Here is a 26,047-nt window from a genome sequence, read left to right as displayed (position 1 = left end):
GCTGGATCTTATCCACAGGGCTCCAGAGTGTTGTGAATTTACAGTAGTCTGTACCTTAGAGTGTCTTTCACTAGGCTATTTTACTACTCAGTAAGCTGTAGAAACGTTTGGTAATGTGTAAATGAGTATTATCTACAGAATGCAAATTTATTTTGTTACTTTAGAGATACAACTGGTTACTGCCCTGTAAAGCAGATAATAATAAACATTTCAGTGCTCTATAGAATATTAAGCAGCTTTGCCTCTTCTTGCCTATATGTCTTCACAGTCTCACATAAATGGGTTGTAGTATCTTGCTGGGGTTCCCTTTCTAATTAAGAGCTATAAAAATTTTGACCCATGTTCATCTTATATTTCTACCATTGACATGTTTTTACCTTCTTGAAATTTTTTTCTTTAAGAGTTCCTACTCCTTAGGCTTTTTGGAAGGATTGGTTTAAAGATCTGTATTGACAGTCATGATCAGTTTTTTTTTTTTGAGACGGAGTTTCGCTCTTGTTACCCAGGCTGGAGGGCAATGGCGCCATCTCGGCTCACCGCAACCTCCGCCTCCTGGGTTCAAGCAATTCTCCTGCCTCAGCCTCCTGAGTAGCTGGGATTACAGGCACGCGCCACCATGCCCAGCTAATGTTTTGTAGTTTTAGTAGAAACGGGGTTTCACCATGTTGACCAGGATGGTCTCGATCTCTTGACCTCGTGATCCACCCGCCTCGGCCTCCCAAAGTGCTGGGATTACAGGCGTGAGCCACCGCGCCCGGCATGATCAGTTTTATACTTTGCAGGAAGGTGGTAACACTTCCGGTATTTGGGGGTGGAAGAGGGTGTACTGAGCGTTTAGAAAAGGGCGGGGGGGGGGGCGTGGGCTGAAAAACTCTCCCTAGACAGAAAAGGCAGAAGACCTCCTCATCCCTTTCTCTTTGGCAGTGGGACCTTAAGGTCAAGGTGAGTAGTAGGCCAGGCGCAGTGGTTAGGAGAAGGCCACTCTAGACTTAGGCCTATGTCTTGACCTTCCAATTAACGGAGTTAACTGCAGATTAAGTGAGGCCCCTGGCAGCTGTTCCCCTCAGAACCCAGTTCCGGAGCCAATACCCGAACCGGAAGCCGGCCTTGCCCCCAGGCCGGAGAGGCCCCTCGCCCACGGCCGAGGGGGTGGGGCGGCCTTGCCTCGGGCCGATGCTTTTCGCCCTTACTTGGCCGCCAGAGGCTCCCTCTCTCTCCCTCTCCCGGGATTTTGCTGCCGGGCTCCCTCTCTCTGCGGCCCTAGAGTTAATCCCATCCGCCGAGGTGAGGCACCTGTTACCCCTGGCCTTCCTCATCCCCGCGGTCTCTCCTCCATTACACCGCAGCCCTCCCAGCCGCCCAAACCACGCGGCGTGGCTACCGCACGTGGCCCAAATCCCTTTCCCGGCCGGCACCCATGGCCCCAGGCCGGCCCGAGCGTGCGCGCGCGTAGCTGCCCGGGCCGCCGCCCGCCAGCAATGGCGTTGGGGAGCGCAGCTTGCCTCCCGGGGCTGCCCGCCGCGTGAAGGGAGCGAGTGGGGGCCGAGGCGCGAGTGGCAGCGGCCGCCGCAGCAGCCCTGCGCCCTGCGCCGTGAGGAGCGGGTGGCGGGGCACTCAGCTGGCCGGCGCCGAGCCGAGCTGCCGCGGCCACCGTGAGGCGGGGGGCGCCTGCGAGGAGGGGCTGGGTGCCGCGGCGGCCCGACCCTCCCCGCCCGCGGCGCTCCCGCTCGGGTAAGGGGGAGGCTGTGCGCGGGGCGAGGAGTTGGGAGGGTGGAGAGGAGGAAAAAACCGGCTTGTACAAAGGCTGAGTTGCAGGCTGGGGGTGGGGGTGGGTTGTGGTGGAGGAGCAATAGGTTGAAGATCGGAGGCATTATCAGTGGGATCTATTGTTTCCTGGCACATTGGGAGGAAAAACAAAGGGATTTATTATCGTTACCCTGTAATTTCTTTCCTTTTTTTTTTTTTTTTTTTTTTTTTAATGTGGCCAGGGAGCTCGTCTCTCTCCCTGCCACACAGGGATCCGCCTGGCAGCTGCGGGGAGCCGCAGCCAATGTGTTAGGACTTCAGGTGCTTCTTGGCATAAAGCTAGACTGCGACCTCCTACCATAGCGCTTGGCGTCACCTGCTCTCCCGGTCCTGCCCCAGGGCCGAGGGATTGCGTCCCGAACCGGGCTTGGGAATCGGCTGCCTCTCAAGTTGGTGTTATTTATGTTTGTCTTTTGTGAGGGCAGGTTTTGAATCCCCCGGCGGCTCCATCGCCCCCGCCCCCGCCTCCTTGGGTTGGAATTGGCGGGGGAGGGAATGGGGTGTGTGTGTAGGGGAGAAGGGAGGGTGTTTGTGGCTTTGAAAAGAATGGTCAGGGTAAAAGGAGGTTGTCGATGCTTTACAAAAAAAGAAAAAACAGGCACCACACTCCAAAGCCTTTCTTGTTTGTCTGCATGGGCCATGCATGCGTGCTGGGCCAGGAGCCGAGTTTGGAGATGGTTTAAGTGAAAGTGTGTGCCTCCTCAGCTGATTGTGCGTGAGAGTGATGTGGCTCGGTCTAATATCAAAACAAAACAAAAACAAAATGAAAAATCTTTAGATTGTCTGCTCCGCAGCGTATCTTGAGGTATTTGATTGCTCACTGATTGATATAAAATCCTGCTGTGGGCTAAAGGAGACCAGCAAACATGCACTGCATTTTGAACTGTAGTAAGTTAGAGGCAAGAAAGAATAAACAAATCAAAGCTGTGGAAAGAGGTGTCACAGTATATTTGCTTTCTGATTGTCACATTCTTATGCATTTATTCCCATGGTAGTCTGCATCCCACTCCATAATTAATAACCACTGTTAGGAAACTTCCAAATACTTGTTATAACTGAACTTAGAGTGAAACTTATTGCCATTCACGAACTTTTTTTCTCCTTGTTTTGGTCTGAAATTGCATTAGTATTGCTTTGGAGATGCTGTAGATGAGAATATTGGAGCAGAAAAAGTGAAACAAACCTCTGTAGGCATGTTTTAGAGTTTGTAAACATAGATTCCAAACTTAATTGTACTTAGAAAGAATACGTTCTACTTGATTGTGGAGAATCCTAAGTGAAGTTGATTTTCTGGACAGTTTGATGATTTCTTAAAGATTGATGAACTGCTGGTTTCTTTTAAAGATATTCACAAAAGTGACCAAAACTTGGGTTTAAAGTATTGCTTTCATATATACTTATGTGTAACTTTATGTGTGTGTGTGTGTATGTGTATGTGTGTGAGATTTTGATAGGGATCTCCAAATTGTGTTTGAAACATTTTTCACCAAAGACCAATCAGAATGATAATTTCTTGACTTTTAACTTCCTGTTTCAATGAGTAATCTCTTCTGTTTGACACGTGGCTAAGCCATTTGGAAAATAAATTATATATTACTTTACTAGACATAAATTCAAATAAGTAAATGAATTCAGAAATTCATTCTTTTCTATTGCAGATGAACCCCTAGTTTTGCTTTGAAAAAAAGCATTTTGTGTAACTCTTGACTGTGACTAAGTTCCTAATACACCTGTTGGAACGATCACTGACACAGTATGCCGTTTGAGAGGTACTTTTTTTTGACCCAATACTGGTGATTAAAGAAGAGAGGTATCTTGGTTTTTTTTTTTTTTCTCTGATCATTATGAACATTGGCTTTTCACCCCTGAAGTGAAAATGTTGAAAACTGAGTCTTCGGGTGAACGAACCACTCTCAGAAGTGCCTCTCCTCACAGGAATGCATATCGAACTGAGTTCCAGGCACTGAAAAGTACCTTTGACAAACCCAAGTCAGATGGAGAACAAAAAACAAAAGAAGGTGAGGGCTCCCAGCAGAGCAGGGGGAGGAAATATGGCTCTAATGTCAACAGAATTAAAAACCTATTTATGCAGATGGGTATGGAACCCAACGAGAATGCTGCTGTCATTGCCAAAACAAGGGGGAAAGGTGGACATTCATCTCCTCAGAGAAGGATGAAGCCCAAAGAATTTCTGGAGAAAACAGATGGCTCAGTTGTTAAGTTGGAGTCCTCTGTTTCGGAACGAATTAGTAGATTTGACACAATGTACGATGGCCCTTCATATTCCAAGTTCACTGAGACTCGGAAGATGTTTGAGAGAAGTGTGCATGAATCAGGACAGAACAACCGCTATTCCCCAAAGAAGGAGAAAGCTGGAGGGAGTGAACCTCAGGATGAATGGGGAGGTTCCAAGTCCAACAGAGGCAGTACTGATTCCTTGGACAGCCTTAGCTCCCGGACTGAGGCTGTCTCCCCAACTGTGAGTCAACTGAGTGCAGTATTTGAGAACACTGATTCTCCCAGTGCCATCATTTCCGAGAAGGCTGAAAACAATGAATACTCAGTGACTGGGCATTATCCCTTGAATTTACCATCTGTTACTGTTACAAATCTTGACACCTTTGGCCACCTTAAGGATTCTAATTCCTGGTCTTCAAACAAGCAAGGTGTTGATAAAGAGGATGCTCACAAGAGTAATACAACTCCAGTACCAGAAGTGGCTTCTAAAAGTACCTCTCTAGCTTCGATACCTGGTGGAGAGATCCAGCAGAGCAAGGAAACTGAGGACGCTACAACTAACCAACAGACTCCTGACAGCATTGACAAAGACAGTCCTGAAGAACCTTGTGCTGAAAGTAAGGCAATGCCAAAGTCTGAAATCCCTTTACCACAGAGTCAACCATTAGAAGATGCTGAAACTAATTTGGTTGGAAGTGAGGCAGCAAAGCAGCAGAGGAAAGAACTTGCAGGTGGTGATTTCACCTCTCCTGATGCTTCTGCATCCAGTTGTGGAAAAGAAGTACCCGAAGATTCCAATAATTTTGATAGTTCCCACGTGTACATGCACAGTGACTATAATGTGTATAGGGTGAGATCCAGGTATAATTCAGACTGGGGAGAGACAGGCACTGAGCAGGATGAGGAGGAAGATAGTGATGAGAACAATTACTATCAGCCTGATATGGAATACTCGGAAATCGTTGGATTGCCAGAAGAAGAAGAAATCCCAGCAAATAGGAAAATTAAGTTTAGTAGTGCCCCTATTAAGGTAAGTGTGTTTTCTCAGTTTGTTTTCTGTTTGTTTTTAGTACTAGGGCCTAATTGTATGTAGAATAGACTTGTCAGCTAGTAGGAGTTTTTGTAAGGGATTCAAGATTGTTGATATACACTTGTCAGTTGATTTTAAAAGTTTGGAATTTGAGAGATGTCAATTAAATTTCTTAAATGTGCTTTGTAACGGCTTACACCAATAGTGAGTAATATTAAAGTTGAAGAAGTTTGGGGATTGTGAGATACATTCCAATGAACTGGAGTATGAGTAATGTGAGTACTGAAAACCTGGAGTGTTAGTTTGAAATGTAATTACTTAAACTAGTTTTACCTGAAATTATTCATAAATAATATTTTCTGAATGTACACACTGTAAGGTATGAAGTATAATGTACAATGGGAGAGTTATGGTAATCTGGAAATAATACTCTACTTGCTTAAGAAATCTGAGTTATTCCTTAAGTTTAAGGAACTTTTTTTTGGGTACTGCTACTTGGTGGTGAAAATTTAATTCATGGAAATATATTAGCTGACTAAAACGCTTTGAAAAGCTTTGACTGTAGACAGCTTTGAGTTCAAAATTTGTTATGTAGTTTTAAAATGAAATTTTGTGAAAGAAATAACATTGATTTGCCATTCATGGATTCATTTTTACCTCATAAAAGCTGGATAAATGCCAATTGAATTCACATGCTCTAATGACTTCACTTAGTTAACATTTGGTATAGAAGAATAGCACAAAGTACATCAGCAGTGGGTGGTAGAATGTTGTTAGTGGATAATAGCAATAGGGGCAGGAGGAGGTTGGTTGAGTATCAGAATCTCCTGGGGTGCTTTTTCAAAGTGCGCTTGCCCACAGCTCAGTCCTGAGATTCTGGCATGCTCTCCTTGGGGAATCTGGAAGTTTATGGTGGCAGAACGTGTAGTTTTAGACTACATTCTAGGGGCTTCAAGCTTACACAGTGTGTATAAATGATAGACTTGTGATTTTGTATATTTCTGTATATTTTCTCAAAATCTAAAATCACTTGTTATTTTCATTTTAGGACTTTCCATTTAAGGCTGTAAAATATAAATGTACATAGAAATATTTAAAGAAAAATCTGACATTGTTCTATTATGAAATACGATTCTGAAATAAAGTAATAATCTATGAAATTATTTACAGATGTTAGCAGGCAAACCTTCATTTTATTAATGTATAGCAGAAGCTCTGGGTCAGAATGGGTCACGTTAAGTTAAGCTGTAGTTTAAAATAAGCTGCAGATGTCAATCCAGTTTGAGACTAAGTTTCTTTGCAGTGTTTTACCACCTTCCTTCCTGATTCTCTATCTTCTTCTGCCTTCCTACTCCTCCCCAACCCCCCACTGCCCTACTCTAGACCGTCTTTAAAGGTGCCTTTCCTGCAAACCTATCCAGTGAGCTCCTAAACTTCGGCTTTCACATCCTTTTTGAACATCGTCTTTCTACCCCTTGGGAAGAAAGCAATAAGATTAAATCGTTTCACACTGAGAAAGGCAGGAATAACTGAAATGAACTCTTCAAGGAGTTTGTTAAACCTGGTGACTAACTTTTTAATACGGGGGATAGCAGCTTATGAAAATTTATCAAGTAGAACACTACCCACTCAGCCAAGTGGGACACCAGCCCTGTATTTGGGTCCTGTGCTGCACGAAACATAACTGTGCAGTACTAGGTTTAATGGACTTTAAAGGATTTATCATTGAAATATGTCTGTTTATGTGTGAACAAACCAGCTTTTTGGGAATGATATTTTGAAGTTCAAGTAATTTTTGCTGTGATTGCTTATAACAATAAGCATTTTGCCTCTGAATTTTCATATAATAAAGAGACTATTTTATATAGCAAAGAATGAAACATTACCTACGTTTAACACATTTCATCAAGAATAAGATTTGTGAAACAAATTAGATCAAGCAGAAGATTTGTGAAACAAAGATAATGTATTTCATTTTATTGGGCAGTTAACAGGACTAGTTGGAGTGGATTAAATTTGCAAACAGAAGATTCATTCTTAGCCGTTTGTAATGAATAAGACAATGACTCTTTCTTGATCCTTCCATTGTTTAATATGCAAGTGGATTCACTTGGAAAATTTGAGAGCTGCTTTCTACTGGTCTTGGTGGTGGTCATAGTGTTTAGGTTATTCTCCAATTAAGATTTTTTTTTTTTGCCTCAGAGGGTGGTAATACCTAATTAGATTCAATTTAGGTATTTATTGAAGGCTTATCATGTGTGTTCTCTCATGCATATAGCTGAAGAAGACACAAATCTGTAAGGTTACCCATTTCCTCTGTGACTTTATAGAGTCAATTCTTAAACACATTGTGTTTAAAACCCATAAAACAGAGTATAAAAAACTATGCCAAAATGTTTAGTGTCCTGTGAGTCCTTTAATGGCATTTGGTTGTACTAAATTTGTAGAGTGAAAGGGATTGGATAGATTATTTGGAAAGGAATACACACAACCATTTTCTATCTGTGTTTATTCTTTTTATAAAGTTTTAGTTATGGAATGGGAAGTTATAATTCCTAAGCTAAATCTTTTCCTTTGAAACTTAAACATGCTTACTCTTAAAGAAGCAATAGGGAATATATTCTTTAAATGAATGATTTTTAGAACTTTTACATTCTTTTCCTGACTGTGACTTTATTCTTTACTAGGTTAACAATTTCCAGCACCTTTGGTTTTTTGTTACAAATCCTGTTTATCATCTTTGTAAATATTGTCCTCAGTCACTACTTTTTATAGATGTTTTGTGGAGACATTTCCATAAGATGTCTTATATCTGGACTTAGAAAAACATCAAAATAATAGTTGATCTTTCCTGTGTGGCATATATCTTGTATTTGTACATATACCCTGACTTTTAAAAATGGTCGGACTATATTGCTGGCCATTAGTTAGTATGATTTTCCTATCTTTTATAGACACAGTTATTTATTATTGGATGAGTTGATGTGTTTCACAGGGTCATGAAATATTAGAATGGGATAATTAATAGCAAATTAAAATTCAACTTCGAGATATGGAATGGGAGAATATTATGAACCATGCTAATTCGAGATGGAATTATGCCTTTGTTCTCAGGAATTTTTCAAAATGAAAGGATTGAATTAAAGTAAATTTGTCTTAGATGAATCAAACAAGAGAGGGTGACATGTCATTTTTTCTACTAATTCAGAACATTTACGGAGCCCCTAATATGTGTCAGGGACAATGCAAATATAACAAATACATAAAATAAGGAGCTGATGAAGTCAGGAGCTGCTGGTAGTTGGGAAGTGTACAGCCCACCGGTACACTTAAGGAAGCTCTCAGGCCGTTCCCAACTCCGTGCTTTTGAGTAAGGAAGCTCTCAGGCTGTTCCCAACTCTGTGTTTTGATGACCTTTCTAAGGTTGCTGCAACCTCATTAAGGAAGTCACAGCCTTTCTCTGTTTCTTATGTCCTTTTGATTGGTATTTTTTTCCCCCTCAAATACTATTGTGTTACAATGGATTGGTATTCTTGAAACAGCACATCTGAAAAAGATTGTTCTAACTCCCAGTTCAGGAGGACGTAGCAGAGTTAATATTGAGGTACGTTGTGCTATATTTTGAGTGTTTTCTCAAATCCTTTGGAGCATTACAGGATTAGAGTTCAAATAATCAGCAAGGGCAGCAGTGCTTCTTTGAACCTTACATGATATTTGTCGAAAATGGATCTTCCTGTATTCTCTCCCTCTTCTGGGGCTCCAAGTCATTGCCAGGGAGTTCATGGATATATGCAGATTTTTTGTTCAATATGGTTTTCAGAGAATAGTTCTGTTGAGTCCCAACTTTTTGTCTTTGTGGAGGCAAACCATTTATAACAGTTTTGTCAGTGCTTCTTAAACTTTAATATTCATATGAATCACTTGGGAGATCTTGTTAGCTTGCAGATTCTGATTCAGTAGGTATTCTGTGGGAAATTACCTTGATGCAATGGTTGGGCCTCCAAGTACACTAGCAGGCAAGCTGTCTCAGAGGTTATGGAATAGAAGGACTCAGCAAACAAATTAAAATGCTTGAATCACATGATTTACCAAACCGGTTAAGCACAAATCCAGAAGCAGGAGGAAAGCTATGGAGTAAGTTAACACACTTAAGTTTCAAACCAGGTTGGAAGGACCACACTACCTGTGTCCTGGGTAAACAATGTTCCTATATCCCATCTTTCTTTCACATAACCCTTCCACATTCAGAGTGTGGTTATGAGGACCAGAGTTGATATTTGAGCCAACACTCCATAGACTAATGATTTCCTGGGGCGATGATACAAACTTGTTCTATTGAAGAGATGTGACAAATACACTTAGGTACTGCCATAGCTTTGCTAGTTCACCTGCTGATGAGCCATGGAACCATCCTCAGTGTTCACAGTAGATGGCTGATATGGAAATAATGTAGCTGTCAGTCCAGTTATAATGGTGACTTGGTATTTCCATTGCTTTTTGTCTATAAGTAAACCTCATTTGTTCTATCATAACAAATTGTTGTCATGTCTTACTACCAGCTTACCTGTTTATTACACATCTCTTGACTGCCTTCATTTCACCAGCTTGCATTCTTATTATCAATACTTAGCCCAGCCTGAGTGTTGCCTCTGTTTTATAAGTTATTAGTTTATTTACCATCTATGATTATCACTTCTTAGGTGTTTCATCCATCCCATTTGTTTTGTTTACCTCTATAATAGAATTTCATATTCTGAAATAATGTAGGAAAACCACATAACAGTATGTCTGGAGGGGAAGTTTAGATTTTGGATTTCTAACAAGCTCTCAGGTGGTGCTGATGCTGCTGATCAAGAGATCACTCTTTGGAATACTAACTGGAAGTGCAGTCTTCTGGCTTCTGAAAGTGGCTGGCCATAACATGTTAGGGAAACAAAGTAAATCTGCTTTCCACATGGGGCTGCTATTGCTGGTGGGGTGGAATAATGTTCTCTGAAGATGAAATAGGTGTAATTTTGAAAAGTACATGAGGCACTCTTGTTTCTGGATCCCAAAGTGGATTATGATCCCTAACTCATAAGGCATTTGGGTCATTAAAAAGTCACATCCTAGGCTCTTTATGTGGTTTAAGTTTTTTAAAAGGGTGGGAAGAGGAAGTTTTTGATAGACTTAGAAATTTCATTTCTTTCATATTTTACAAGTGTAAATTAATAAACAAAGAGACTTTAAGAATTGTCGTTTAACTTGCTTTTTTGGGATAACTTTGATGATTTAACATTTATTTTTTATTTTTTGAGATGGAGTTTTGCTCTGTCACCCAGGCTGGAGTGCAGTGACGCAATTGATGTCAGCTCACTGTAACCTCCATTTCCTGGGTTCAAGTGATTCTTGTGCCTCAGCCTCCTCAGTAGCTGGGACTACAGGCATGCACCACTAAGCCTGGCTAATTTTTGTATTTTTAGTAGAGACAGGGTTTCACCATGTAGTCTCGAACTCCTGACCTCAAGTGATCTGCCTGCCTTGGCCTCCCAAAGTGCTAAGATTACAGGTGTAGGCCACTGTGCCTGGCCAATGGTATAACATTTAAATTGGATTTCCTTTTAAATTTTTATGTTTTATGACCTATATTTTACAACCAGGTAAATGAAATATGCCAAATATTTTAATACACTCTGTAAAATCAAATAATGAATATTTATTGAATAAACTTCTCTAAAATCCAGAGGTGTATCTATACTTTTTTTTTTTAAACTGAACAGTGATCATTTAGTGTTTAAAAAAGAATTCTTTTTGATAGCAGATTATTTCAGTTGTTTACTGGCATTTATAATAGATTTAAAGTTTCTTGCTTTTTGTTAATTTGTTTTTTGAGACAAGGTCTTGCTCTGTCAACCTGGCTGGATTGCAGTGATCCAGTCATGGCTCACTGCATCCTTAATCTCTGGGGCTCAAGTAATTCTCCTGCCTCAGCTTCCCGTGTGGCTAGGACTACAGGCAAGCACTACCATGCTTGGCTATTTTTTTTTAAATGTTTTTGTAGAGATGGAGTCTCATTCTGTTGTCAAGGCTTGTCTTGAACTCTTGGGCTCAAGCAAGACTCCTGCCTTGGCCTCTTGAAGTGCTGAGATTAAGGGCGTGAGCCACTGTGCTCAGCAGTTTCTTGGTTTTTGGATTATACATAATTTGTGTTCCCCCTAAACTTTCTTACAAATGACACTAGTTGTTGAAAGATAAGATGCCAAATTTGGAGGAAAATAACTTTGTGTTATGTTATCCATACATTGTTTACCTTGTTAAGCCAGTTACATGCCCATCAGAAGTAATTTGATTTAAATCTCATCTGCATTAGATTTTTTTTCTAATGTCTTCTCTACCACTTGAAGTTTAGAAATTTTCTTAGAGAAATATAGTTAAATGTAGGATAAATTCTGTATAAACAAAACAAACGTTGCTATAGTTTGTTGCGTTTTATGCTGTTATCTAATTTACCTGATATTTTTCATAATTTTCTATGCTCTCATTTGGACCTATTTTCTTTTTGTTCTTTCACTTTATAGTGTTCTTTTCACTATATTATATTATGGTTTTGAAAAGGAAGAAAACTTTTCAAGTTATGCTTTTAGTTTTTCTTGTCACTTTTACAGTTTTCTCTTGGTTCTAATCTCTTTAGTTTGTGACATAGACATTTAGAGATGACAAATACTTGAAGGTAATATGGCATCATTTCCCAGTCACTTCAGGAAGCCCTTCTGTAGCATACCCCTTACAGATGATGTTTCAGTTTCTGCTTGAATAATTCTACTGATGGGTAGTTTATTACTTTGGAAGGTAAAAGGAAAGTTAGAAGGAGGGGCGGCATGCTGCTGTTTAGGGAGGTGATGCACTCACTCTTCTTTTTATTTAATTTGCAATTTTTTATTAAGATAAAATTCAGGTAACAAAGTTCACCACTTTGAAATGCACAATTCAGTGGTTTTTAGTATATTCACAGTGTTGTGCAACCATCACTTTTATCTGATTTTAGAACATTTCCTTCATCCCAGAAAGAATCCCTGTGTCTGTGAATAATTATTCCCAATTCCCCTTCCTTCGCCATCCTCTGGCAAGCAGTAATTCACTTTGTTTTTCTGTAGACTTACTTCTTCTTGACATTTCTTATAAATGCTTTTAAAAAAGAATATAGGACACACAATGAGTATGAGTTGGGTTATATTAAATTTAAGATACCATGAGGATAGCACACTACAGGAAAGCCTAGAGAGCAAAGGCAAAAAGAGTTTTCTTCTGGTTGGTGACATGGTCTAAAAATTAAGTAGCACAATGTGGGAGCAACAAATGTTGTCTGCCATTTTATGGTGTTTCATAGAGAGGAAGAACACATGAAGCTGAGAAAACGTAGGATCCAAGAAGGGATGAAATGCATAACTGAGGAAGAGTAGGCTTATGTGGCTAAGAGGATGGCTGAACAAATCCCTTGTGTAGGACACCACACTTCTCCTAAAGTAATCTAAAATTGCTACTCATGAAGCATGAATGTTTGATTCAGTATAGGCTTTCATTATTTCTTTTTAGAGACAGGGTCTTGGCCTGTTGCCCAGGCTGGAGTTCAGCGGCATGCTCAAAGCTCACAGCATTCTTGAACTCCTGCGCACAGGGGATTTTCCTGTCCCAGCCTCCCAAGTAGCTGGGACTAGAGGTGTGTGCCACAATGCCTGCTAACTAACATTTTTTTGGTAGTTTTTTTTTTTTTTTTTTTTTGGTCTTGCTATGTCGTCCAGGCTGGTCTTGAACTCCTGGGCTCAAGCGACCCTCTTGCCTCAGCCTCCCAAAATGCTAGCATTGTAGGTGAACCACCATGTCCTGCCAGCATAGGATTTCTTTAAAGGTACAAATGGCATTGATTCAGAGCTTCATGTTTACATTGGTCTTTTTCTAGTGTGAAGGGATCCTGTTCCTTTACTAATGATCTGATGCTTATTTCTATCCTACTTCTCTTATATTGTTGCTTTTGTTATTCTTTTACTTTGACTGGAATGGTTTATGTACAGCTTCACTACTGAAAATTTTTTTCTCATCCTTCACTATTTTGATATAGATTTCCTATGCCTATGTGCTGTTATCTGTACTGTAACCATATATAAGATGAATTATTTGAGGCAGATATTTATTTAGTTTATTGTGTATTTTCTGTTGGAGCATACTGTTTATATTACTGTTAAATATCATTAACTAGTAATAATGGTAACACCAAGAGGTACTTGATATTCTGTAAGGTTGGACAAGTGTGCCTCTTGAGGCCTTGAATTTCTTACCTGTAATTGAGGCTGTCTTACTTGTAATTTATCACTAAGATTGCTTCTCAGCTTTACCATCCTGTAATTCTCTGTCTCTTAAACATATTTGTACTGTACTGTAATCATTAACATTTGTGCTGTGATTTCAAAGAGAAAATTTTGGACATCTTTTGTTGAAATACCAAAAGGAAGAATTTATGTTGAATTGTTCTTGAGAAAGTTTTCATTCTATAGATATAGTAGAAACCTTAAAATGATTAAAATATTAAGTCCATGGGAGTACATTTTTATGGAATGGAGTTTTAGAGCAACTTGACTTTTGAAAGTATGGGTTTAACTATATGTTAAAACATCCTGCCGGGAAACTAAGACTAAAGAAAGAAATGTTTTGTAATATAGTTGCTGACATATTAATTGCTTCACTCACTTTTGCTCTGGAAATAGCTTCATAGCACAGTTCAACGTGATTGAAATATTGATAATTTTTTGGTACAGTTCCCAGTTTTCAGCCTAACTTGCTCTTTCTCATGTATATATCCTTACAAAGAAGACAGTGAAATAGACAGAATATGAAGATATCAGGAAATTTAGGAAGAGGAAAGTTTTATTCTTTGCTTACTTAATCAATTCCATTGGTATTTTTAAAAAGTATTTGTGGAGTTAAAACTGTTTACCAAATATTTATGGGTAATGTTAAATGAAACTGCTCACAGATCTGTTAGTCTCCTGCCTTCTTTTATAAGTCGGTTGAGTTTTGTACTGGGGAAAGCTAATCTTCCAAGTTCATGCCAGTTGAAATATATAGGGCTAGATTCGGACATAGAGTTGTTGGCAAGGGTCAAATAGGTGAACAGAGTCATGACCATGAAGGCTTCTTTCCAGGAATAGGAAGTCAGAGGCTTCCAGAGTAGGTCTTTGGTATTTCTGTCTTGATGCCTTTGGACTGGCATGGCTCTATGAAACTGAACGACCTACATGTTGAGTCTGTTGTTGTATAATGAGATGGACTTTTCTCTTTTATCCACCTCAGATATCTCCTCCAAAAATTTCTTTTTACTTCTCCTCTTTTAAAAATATGTAAGAATACAGCTTCATGGAGGGTACATTCATACCAGAAAATGGTCTAATCTTCAATATAAGAATCTTAAATAGTACTCACAGTCAGAGGTACCTTTTCAGGCTTGTGAAGAGTTTTCTTTTCATAGTAAGGGTCCACAGAGGAGAGGGTAAAAGAGGTTTATTGGTTAGTCTTGAAGATCTATGTTTGAGTCAGTGTTATATTGATGGATTCCTTTACTAAGTACTAGTTTTGGTAAAATTGATATGCAGAATTGTTTTGTAAAGGAAGAAAAGACATAAATTCACACTTTTCATTGTTAATTAATATATACATAATTATTATTTTCTAAATAACCCATTTCTTAGGGGGAAATGGAAAACTTATTGTAGGATGTTTGAATGACATCTTATCTACCATTGTCTAGAATGTGTTTAGTTTTAGAAGTTTATTCTGTAGGTAGAATAATAAAATATAGTAATTTAAATTATTATATAATATTCTATTCACCAGGTATTATATAATATTCTATGTCCAGAGCATCTGTTTCCTTTTAGAAATTTTAACATTGAGCACTGAGCGCTAAAACAAACAAACCTGTAAGTAAGTCTTATGAAAAATAAAGGCTGGCTGGAAGATCGAGGCTGCAGTGAGCTGTGTTTGTGCCACTACACTCCAGCCTGGGCAACAGAGCGAGATCCTGTTTCAAAAACGAAAAAGAAGGGCTGGGCTAGATATGAAAATCTATGATGCAATAGAGAAAGTAGAATTCAAGAATGATAATGTTCATTTACTTTTGATACATTAGCATGACACTAACTTAACATTAAAAGGAAATTATCTCCATATACAATTTTTTGCTCAGGATCTAGAATTGCCTATTATTTAGGATAGATTCCTAAAAATAAAATATAATTTTATTAATTTATATTTTTATTATATTTAATTAAAAATAAAAATATTTTAATACCCTTGATATATACTTCCTGAATTGTTATTCAGAAAGGTTTTATTAGTTTATAATTAGTATTGCTTTGGAATAGTTTTCTCACAATCACTTCGACAGTGTTTAGTTGTATTTATATGCTTTGTAGTTTTCAGTTTAGTAGGTGAAGATAGCTCTTCTACTTCTGTTGCTGAGATTGAAGATTTTCATGTGTTTATGGGCTTTTTTGATATGAGTTCTGAGTGTTTTTTATTACTTTTTATAATTAATGTTTGTTAGTAAAGACTACATCAATGTGTTATTTAAATGAGTTGGTAGAAAGTTAAAGCAACTCACATATCCAGAAATAGGGATATGGTTAAATTCATTGTGATAAATACACATACTATAATAGGATAAAGCTGTATAACTCATGTTTCCTAAGATTTTTTAAAGATGTAAATACTTCATAATAAAAAGTCTGGTTAAATGCTTAATATGCATTTCTATCACCTTTTTACATTAAAAATATGTGTATTTGCACCTAGAACAAAAATTAAAAGCACATACATCAAAATGTTAACTCTCATAATTTCTGTATTGAGAGAATAGTGGTGATGTTAAAAAAAAGTATGCTTTTCTAAATTTACTAAATTTTCTACAATGAGTATGTATTACTGCTTTAATTACATTAAAAAATTGTGGTGGGATACAATTGGAATGATCAGCAATAACAACATAAGGAAGTTAACAAAAACACTTTTTTAAAATGCTGCCCCAAATTCTAATAGTTAATCTTTTAATGTGTTTTTTTTTTGGAGGACAACATGTCCCAGAAAAAAAAATTTGGTTTAAAATTGTAAATTTATATAACACCGAAGAAGGTGTTACTTTAAGAAAATGGGTGAACTTTTGACAGTTGAATTCATTAAGTGCATATTTCTTAAACCTTAGTAAAATTGATCCCACATTTGTGGCTAAGCTTGTTAAGTATTATGGGGAGGGAGACCTTCCAATTTATTTCAAATTATGATTACATAACATTTGCATAGGCCTGAGATATTTTCCTTAAGTTCAGCTGTTGTGTATATGATATTCTAATGTGTTACTTAAAATATGCTTTTAAACACTGGGTATTATGAATTTAAAGTGAAACATATTTTATTGAGTAGTCTACTAAAAATAATAATCATTTACTTAAAGGAAACCTAACCATTTTACCGTGTGGCATGTCTTTCGCATGTCTTAGATTATTGAGCCTCAACAGGCTTCCTCTCTGTGAAGGTGAGAGAGTGGAGATAACAAGTTCAGTATCGTGCTTACATATAATCCTTTGAAAAAAACTCACGTACACACCCAGTTAAAAATAGGATTGTGAGTTCTAGGCCTCCACAGAATCCATTTGAATATGTTTCCTGTTCCAAAACACCAGCCAATATGTGGTTTCCTGTTGTTCCTCTTAAAAAGCATATTAGCTGAAAAAAGATTCATTTGATGTATGATTAGACTATATGGTAGTATGTAATATTTTTAGTTAGAGTCAAAGGGTCAGTTCCTCTCATCTATTGGATAATTTTCTACCTTTGAAAAGCTTTGGTAGATAATGTTGTATATAATTGATGACAAATGTATTTTTGTTGGGTGGCAGAGTTTTCTGAAATTGGAAGTTTAAATTATTGCCTTTGGGTTAATTAGATCAGCAGATTAATCTTAGAGTTTTAAGCAATTCTGGCATTTTATAAGTTCTGGTGAAGTCCTAATTAAATTGCCTTGCCATATAATCTGGTGTTTGGATTATTATTTTTTGTTAAGTGCTCTTAAACCTTACTACAATATGGTTGATACATTCTGTTAGTATTTTATTGTATACTGGGTTTCTAGTAGTGATAGAAGATTGTATATAATTGCAAGGACTATTTAAAGAAAAGAAGCAACACTAACAGACAAAACAAAATTTTGACGGTTTTCAATAAAATATTTACATTGGAAAAAGACAATTGGAGTTCAAGAAAAAGATTTTACTGGTTGTGATTTTGCATATTTATATAAATTTGTGAATGATTTGAGGCAGTGGTATCTTTTTTTAGCTAATTATGTACCCAGTCAAGTTTGAGAGGAGACTTATGTTTCTCCATGGAGATTATGATGCTTGTGAAGTTTTTATCTTGCTGGCTCCTTCTCTGTATAATGATTTTGTGAGTAGTACCATTAGTGAACTGGAGCTCCTTCAGCAGATTGTCCCATTTGCAGATGTAGCAATCAGAAGAGTTTTAGTTTGAGTTACTGGGTTTTGACTCTTATTGCCTAAGACAATTATTTATTTATTTTTGAGATAGTGTCTCACTCTGTCTGCATTCTGTTTTTTTTTTTTTTTTTTAAATTATTTGAGGAGTCTTGCTCTGTTGCCCATACTGGAGTTCAGTTGTGCAATATTGGCTCACTGCAACTTCCGCCTTCCATGTTCAAGCGATTCTCCTACCTCAGCCTCCCGAGTAGCTGGAATTACAGGCACATACAACCATGCCTGGCTTAATTTTTCTTTTTTTAGTAAAGATGGGGTTTCACCATGTTGGCCAAGCTGGTCTCAAACTCCTGACCTCAAATGATCCGCCAACCTTGGCCTCCCAAAGTGCTGAGATTACAGGAGTGAGCCACGGTGCCTGGCCTGCCTAATGAAATTCTTATCCTTAATCTAGAAGGAGAATTCTTGATGAGAGTTCATCCATTAGAATCCTTAAAAGTCTGTCCCTAGGATGGTTGAAATTCTGTAGCTGGAGGATGGTTGAAATAAACAGAATATTGATATGAAATATTTCTGAAGGTGTCCTTTTTCCATAGCCTATATTTAATGTTTAGCTGGCATATTAGAGTTCTCCAGAGAAACAGAACCAATAGGATGTGTATATACACAGAGAAAAATGTATTGTAAGAAGTTGACTCACAGGATTATGGAGACTGGCAATTCAAAAAGCTGCAGGTTGGGCTGGCAGGCTAGAGACCCAGGGAAGAGCTGACATTACAGTTAAAGTATAAAAGTCTTCTGCTGGAAAATTTTTTCTTACTTCGTGGGAGTAGTCAGTCTGTTGTCCTATTCAGGCCTTCAACTGATTGGATGAGGCCCACTCACATTATGGAAAGAAATGAGCTTTCCTCAAATTACATTTAAAAACACCCCCACAGAAACATCCAGAATAATGTTTAATCAGGTATCAGGGCACCATGGCCCAGCCAACTTGACTTACAAAATTAACCATCACAGTCAAACTTTCTTATTTGATTGCCCCTTCTGAAGCTGTTTCAGGGAGAAAGCTCATTATTCCCCCCCACATATCTTAGTGCGGGAGTTGGTTCCTCTGTCCCTCACACGCTTAGAAAATTTGCTGAAGGGATTCTCTCTGTTGGGCATTATGTTGTAGCAGAGGATTATATGATTTGGAATCAGACAGACCTGTGTTCAGATCCTGCAGACATTTGATCTTAAGAAAGTTTGTTTAAGCGTTGAGGGCAGGGAATTTGTTTTATGGTTGTGTCTCCAGGATTGTTAAACTGCTTGGCACATTATAGGCACACGGTCAGCGTTAACCTTTTATGTTTATCATCTCTGCTCCTTCCTCTTCCTTTTCTTCCCATCCTTCTACCTGAAGGTCCAAGTTGGGATAACAGAAATATTATTTTTATTATATTTTGAGACAAAGTATTACTCTGTTGCCTTGGCTAGAGTGCAGTGTCATGATCACGGCTCACTACAGCCTTGACCCCTGGGCTCAAGGGATTCTCCTTCCTCAGCCTCTTGAGTAGCTGGGATTACAGACATGCGCTGCCATGCCCAGCTATTTTTTTTTTTCCATTTTTGTAGAGATATAGTGTCTCACCATGTTTCTCAGTCTGGTCTGGAACTCCTGGGCTTAGGTGATCCTCCCATCTCAGCCTCCCAAAATACCTGGCTAACATTTTTATATGTATAATGCTTGTAGGATTTATATGTAGGATATATTTATTATATAACTGCTAACCTTCAGGTTAGCAGTTATAAATGAAAGCTGGGTGATTCCATTACAGATTATAATCTTTACTGGCTACTGCTCTGGCTTGCTGAAGCTGTGCTCTCTTTCATTTGGGAAATCTCAATCTATTGCCTTGTAAGATAATGACAGTTCATAAGTAACCACAAACAGTCATTAAAGTATGGTTGTATGAGATGTGACTATGGAAGTTGAAGGAGAATAGTCATTTCACCTTAACTTTATTTCTGCTTTGAGTGATCACCAAAGCTTGTAATTAGTCACAAGAAAATCTAAAAATTGAGGTTCCATCATAAGGTTGTAAAGCTACTTATTTAGAGGTTGCACTAACTTGCTTCACCTTTGGTAACTTGACTGTATGAGGTTATCTATATTCTGAAAATGAGTTATTGGAAATTTAATTAAATAAAAAATTTGAAATATTTCTTTTACTATTTAATCTTTTTATCTTCCTTTTATTTCCTGACTTTTTTACTAAAATGTGGTTTCTTTCGTTTTTTTTTTTTTTTCGGTGATTAGAGAGGAATTGCTTTTTTGTGGTCATTTCTGTCCCCCTACTCCCTTAATATTGATTTTAGACGTGTGCTTGGTTTTAATTCCATAGCTAAGTTATAATTATTTTTGTAGTTGGTTGTCTCATTCTCTAATCAAGCTTTTGCTGACTATAAATTTGTTTATCCAGAAAACAGTTTTTCATTTTCTTGGTGACTTGTAATTGGTAATAAATTGCATGGGAACAAATAATCCAAGGTCTTGAAATCATATTTTTTGCCTGTATGTTTCCTCCATGAATTACATTATCTGGAAGATGCCTGACAGTTGTTAGGCTGAAATATGAAGTAGCTTTGTTTGTTCATGCAAATCTGTTTATGTAGAAACAAGTTTTTCCTAAGCAGAAATAGCTTTTGATGGCATCCTAAAGAAGAGAATGGCTAAGCTGTTTTCTGCATTTTCTTTTTAAATCTACAGTAATTTCTGGGGGGGTTATGTATATTTCTGCAGATGTTTAAAAACAATGTTTTGTAAAATGCATTGTAGACATTGAAGTAGAAGAATCTTAGTAATATCCTCTTTATTTAAAAAATATAACTGAAAATTATTGTTTTTCCATTTCTAAAATGAATATAATAAAAGCACCTTTTAGGAGGACATTCGTAAGACTATATGACTTAATATGAAAGTTCATCATGTTAGTTGAATGAATTGAGCCATTATGTCAGATGTGACTTTGTTTCTGCTGTTTTGCATCTTGAGATTAATATGATTATAACATTTTATAATTACAATATAGGCATTAGTCAAGGCTGATAAATCACCTATTATTAAAGTGTTTATAAATAAGTGATTATGCTATAGCTACTTAGAGAAGCATTGTCTTCTGAGTTGATTGATAATAGTCAACAAACATTGAGTATGTTTAAAATGTGTTGAGTTTGAGCTCTGCCGTATAGATATTAAGGTAAATAATACCTTTTCTCCTCGAGACTATAGACTTATGAAGGAGATAGAGATGTAAACTTTTGTAGGATAGTATGATAAGTGCTGTGATAGGTGTATACATAGGGTGACTACATATAATTTATTGTCCAAACTGTTGAGAAATTAGGTATTCTTCTTATTATTACTAACTTTAAAAGTAAGGGCACAGACCATTTTTAAGTCCACTTTGGATAATGCAGTGTCTAGGGTAACCATGGAATTTATTGTCAAAATTGGGACGCTTTTTGAGAATGAAAGGGGATGTTATGAATGCTAACACTGGGGCAGCAGACATAATCTGGAACTGAGCCAGGGAAGCCAGTACACATGTTACGTTAGATATAGCAGCTTGCAGTGATATTCCTGAGCAGGGAAGTCTACCTTTATCAGGAAGAGAGGAATCATTAGGGAGGGCTTCTCAGAGGAAGTGATGCTTGAATTGAAGCTTTAAAGATGAGTAAGAATTACGTAGAGAAGTGGAAAATCCTAAGCTGGGAAAAGCATGTTTGAAATAAGAGTAAATCAGAACAGTTGGAGGAACATGAATGATGTGTATGTGAACATGTGTGTGTGTAGTGTAAGAATGTCGGCAGGTGGTAGTTCAAGGAGAGACTTGTATACATTGCAGTTGGAAATTAAATGCAAACTATGGGAAGTTATTGAATAATTTTAAGGGATAGATGACATCATCACTTTGCTATATACACTTGTCTTGTTTGTTGTTGGTTATCCCCATTTTTTTCTCTCTGTTCTTTCAGTAAACATTTGTCCTGGAAGCTTTCAACCAACTTCTGTTTATTCAGCTTGCTGGATTAACTGATGTCTTCTATTTGCTGGATAGGACATGCTGACTGATGACCTCACAGACTGTTCTTTAGTATACCCTCACTACTCACCTCACCACCTGCAGTCTTAGGCTGATTGGGAGTTGGTTGTGTACATTTCTAAACTTGTTTTTGACCTCTTTATTTTTCTTTCTAAGTGTGTATTCAGTATTATGTAAATTGATGAAACATGAGTGTGAAAAGATTTTTTTTGCTATCAAATGTAAATTGAATTATTTGGGGAAGATCTGATAAAAGATGTCACTTAAAGATCTTGTTATATAAGATGAGGGTGATATAAATGACTGAAACTCTTTCAACAAACATCTAAAAAGATTTGCCACTCCAGTTATTTTGTGAGTGTTTTCAAGTTTTTGTCCCACTTCAAAGAAAACCAAACTGGCCATCATAGCCAGTGAGTTACACAGGAAACATACTGCAAATCGTTAATTTGCAGACCTAAACTCAAAGGTGTTGGCCTGATATCAAAAGATTGGTGAATGAATATACTTCTAGGTGTCTTACATTAATGTAGACCTATTAAAATATACATTAGTCTTTATGATTTCCAACTATAACTGCCATTTTCAATTATCTGACAAATTCTTAGCCTAAATTGCTTCTTCTAAGAGAGCGTCTTTTTGTAAAAAGTGCCTGCTTTAAGCTATGCACTATGCTAATCACATGAATTACATATTAAAATGTATCTTCTCTCAAGGAGCTTTTATTCGCTTGGGAGAGGTGGACTCGTAAGTCACAATGTAGTGAGAGTACTATTGCAATAGAGGTGTGCACAGGATGCTGTGAATGCAGAGAAAGAGTACCTGGGTTCTGGAGGCAAGTTCCAGGAAGCTTCTGGGATTAGCCAAAGTTTAGTAAGTGTTGGCAGAAAAAGGGACAAGGGTGCAAGGTAACAGCAAGGCACAGAGGAGAGGAAAAAAATGCTGTCTTTTGCAGATCTCAAAGCATGATTTATTTATAGATAAAACATTGTTGGTACATGGTAAGGCATGTACCACAAAGTTTAATATTGTTGGTAAATTGTAAGGCAAGGGCAGTTTAAGAAGGTTCCTTAGTGTTAGACTTAGTTTGCACACTTTTCTGAAAATAAAATATTAATTGTTGGAGGGGGTTTTGAGCATGGAAAGGCATTATTGGATCTGTGTATTAGAAAGCCACTCTAACAGAGAGTGGAGATAGATCAAAAGGCTAGGTGTGGGGTGGGTATGCAGCAGTCCCAGTGAACAGGGATGAAACTGATGAATGTCAGAATGGAGGTTAAATCAGGCAAAGGGTAAATTGGGGCAAGCTGGATTAGGCAGATGATAAGAGGTGCTATTTTGTGTGAAATTAACTTTTAAGTATGAAAGTCATATGTGACTATTTCTTATTTATCCATGTATTTTTCCTACTCTCCCCACAAAGGGTCTTGCCTAGTTCTTGGTTTATAACAGATGCTCAGCAAATGAGAGATAGTGTAGGGATTAACTAGACAAACAGGGAGTTGATTGTCCTTGATCCAACAGTTGCAAAATAGGATGGATGAACTTATGGGGGCCTTAGAGCCAAGGCTGTGGATCTGAGTGTTAGATCCAGGTATCTGTGTCATTGGGATACTGTGAGGAGAGGAAAGATGAGAATAAGGGGTAAGACAGCATGAGGGTATTGGGAGGAAGCATGATAGGGCAGGTGCAAGTTTTGGAGAAACAGTTTGAGAAGTAGTGCTTCGGAGAAAGTTTAGAGACAAAGATTAGAAAGATTTTAAGAAGTATAAAGATTGCTAAACTTTTTCTTTCTTTCCTTTCTTGAGATGGAGTCTCATTCTGTTGCTCTGGCTGGAGTACAGTGGTGCAATCTGAGCTCACTGCAATCTCCACCTCCCAGTTTCAAGCGATTCTCCTGCCTCAGCCTCCCAAGTAGCTGAAATTACAGGTGCCCGCCACAATGCTTGGCTAATTTTTGTATTTCAGTAGAGATGGGGTTTCACCAGGCTAGTCTCCAACTCCTGACCTCAAGTGATCTGCTGCCTTGGCCTCCCAAAGTGCTGGGATTACAGGCGTGAACCACCATGCCCAGCCATATCTTTATAGCTATATGAAAACCCATCTGTTTTTATACAGGTGGGTTGGTAGGTGAAGTAAGTAGCTCTGAGGAAGTCTGATGATATTTATGGATTGAGACTGGGGAAAGAGTACTGCACATCAGGAAGGGGAAGGGAGATACAGAGATTTAAGATAGTGACTTGCATTTGTTTCTGGCAAAGTAGGTTAGCACTTCTGGACCATTTAAAATATGTAATAGTAAGTTAGAGCTGTGCACGAGGTTATGGCAGATTTGGAATCAGAGATCAGGTCCTAAAAGAACCAACACTGTGCTTAGCTGTCAGTTTTGCAGGTTAAGCTAGACTGTTAGCGTATCCATACAAAATAGGTGTGCACATTAATGTTGCCTTCTGTAGAATGATTTTGCATGGTCAGCTGGAAGTTTTTCTTTTTTCCTTTGCAGATTTTTCAATTTGTTGTTTTGCCCCCTGAAGTAGTGAGTCTATAATGATCTTAAACAATGTCTTCAGAGAAATATACATGAATATTATTCTTCATCAGCAGTAGAATGAAGTAATTTCTCTTTCAATCTTACTTTATGTTGGAAAAATAAATGCTCAGTAGTAAGAGGTTTTGTGTTCTTTACTGAAGGCAGGTGAACTTCATACCAGAACACTATTGACCCAATTGATACAATTGATTTCAAGTAATAGGCTTGACAGGTCATTGTAAATTAAAATCTTTTTCCTATTGGTCCATTGTCATAGAGTGACATTTTGTTCCTGGAAACAGATACCATGTTATAAAAATACTAAAATTAGTCATGAAAATGAATAAAGAAAACATACAGCGTATGTTTATGCAAATACTAGATATTCTAACCAACATGATAATAATATAAATGCTCCTTTTAGGAATTTTTTTTTCTGCATGAATTAGACTGACTCTGGATTTTTTTTTTTTTTTTTTTTTTTTGAGATGGAGTTTTGCTTTTGCTGACCAGGCTGGAGTGCAATGGTGCAACTTCAGCTCACTGCAACCTCCGCCTCCTGGGTTCAAGTGATTCTCCTGCCTCAACCTCCTGAGTAGCTGGGATTACAGGCATGTACCACCACACCCAGCTAATTTTGTATTTTTATTAGAGACGGGGTTTCTCCATGTTGGTTGGGCTGGTCCCGAACTCCCAACTTCAGGTGATCCACCCACCTTGGCCTCCTAAAGTGCTGGAAATACAGGCGTGAGCCACTGTGCCTGGCCGAATGTGGATTCTTAAAATACTATTTCTATGTGTGCCTCAGGGTGTTTGGACAGTAATTGTGGGGGAGTGGCTGTTTCCATGGCTATTTCTTCTTCAGTGAATTTTTGCTGCTGAGTCTTCAGTGACCTGGCTCTGGGCATTAGCTTCATTTGAGGTAGATGGGTGGTGGAGTCATTAGCCAGTTTTAAAGACAAGTTTAGTTTTCTCTGCTGTTATATAAGATAAATTGGCAAGTGCTTGTGATTGAGCCTTTCCATTTCAGGTGGTCAGAAATCCATCAACTTAGTATTGCCCTTTTTAGAAAAAATGGATTATGATGATGATGATTTTTCAAAACAGATGAGTACTTACCAGATAAAAGGCTTTTGTGTCATTATATTTTGCTTTATGATTTTGTAAATTGTGTCAAAAAGATTGAATTGGTGCCAGCTCCATATTTGAATTCTCTAAAAAATAAGTGCTGGTTTAGATGATCTTTGTATCTAGAATTCCCATTTAGATACAAAAAAAATTTCAAGCATTTATTATTGAATTCTTCTTAATATTCTACATAAATAGACCCCCTGTTTTTGTGAATGTTATTTTGAGGTATGAAATCAGTGTTTGCTAAGTTTATTAGAATTGAGGCAGAGTTTTGGAGACTCTCTGAATAGCGTTAATTCTGGAAGTTAAATTTTTAACTGTCTTAAAATTGAGAGACTATGTATTCATGGCATTTGAACTTGAAATTATATGTAGGTGTGGTGGAGAAGAAGGGAAAGGGGTGGTGGAACTCAACATCATGACAGTTCATCAATTAAATTAACCACCTGCTCTACCAGTAATGAGTATGATACATCTTTTTCATATGCTTCTCTTAATTTGCAAAGATGGAGCTGGAGATTCCAATCTACTTGAGGCATTTTTTATTTTTTTTGGTCAGGAGAGGTAATAGGGTTTTAACCCATCTTCATTCCCTTATGTGTTCTCCCATGCAACTGGTGTCACATACCTGTGAGACAGATGGTTGGGAGTGCAGTAAATATCCATGGAATAGAGTGAACCAGCACAATGTGACTAAAGATGTGACTGT

General features: G+C 37.9%; 1 protein-coding gene across 17 annotated transcripts in view; it reads left to right on the top strand.

The window, feature by feature from the left end:
• Window positions 1-1,181: 1,181 nt before the first annotated feature.
• The window catches only part of PPP1R9A (protein phosphatase 1 regulatory subunit 9A), a 344,292-nt gene continuing 319,426 nt past the window's right edge, over window positions 1,182-26,047 (top strand). For 6 of the 17 annotated variants that reach the window (XM_032252915.1, XM_032252914.1, XM_032252913.1 and 3 more), the window contains exons 1-3: window positions 1,186-1,284; window positions 1,989-2,195; window positions 3,465-5,074. In XM_032252915.1, the coding sequence (XP_032108806.1) occupies window positions 3,683-5,074 (1,392 nt within the window). In that variant the 5' untranslated portion in view covers window positions 1,186-1,284; window positions 1,989-2,195; window positions 3,465-3,682. Of the gene's footprint in view, window positions 1,285-1,564; window positions 1,732-1,851; window positions 2,196-3,464; window positions 5,075-26,047 lie in introns of those variants that run through there. The other 11 variants (XM_032252916.1, XM_032252910.1, XM_032252918.1 and 8 more) reach the window with 8 other exon arrangements.

The sequence above is a fragment of the Sapajus apella genome, unplaced genomic scaffold (assembly GCF_009761245.1).
Source record: "Sapajus apella isolate SASKATOON/1434 unplaced genomic scaffold, GSC_monkey_1.0 scaffold81, whole genome shotgun sequence".
NCBI lineage: Eukaryota > Metazoa > Chordata > Mammalia > Primates > Cebidae > Sapajus > Sapajus apella.
This window is presented reverse-complemented; position numbering and strand designations above follow the sequence as displayed.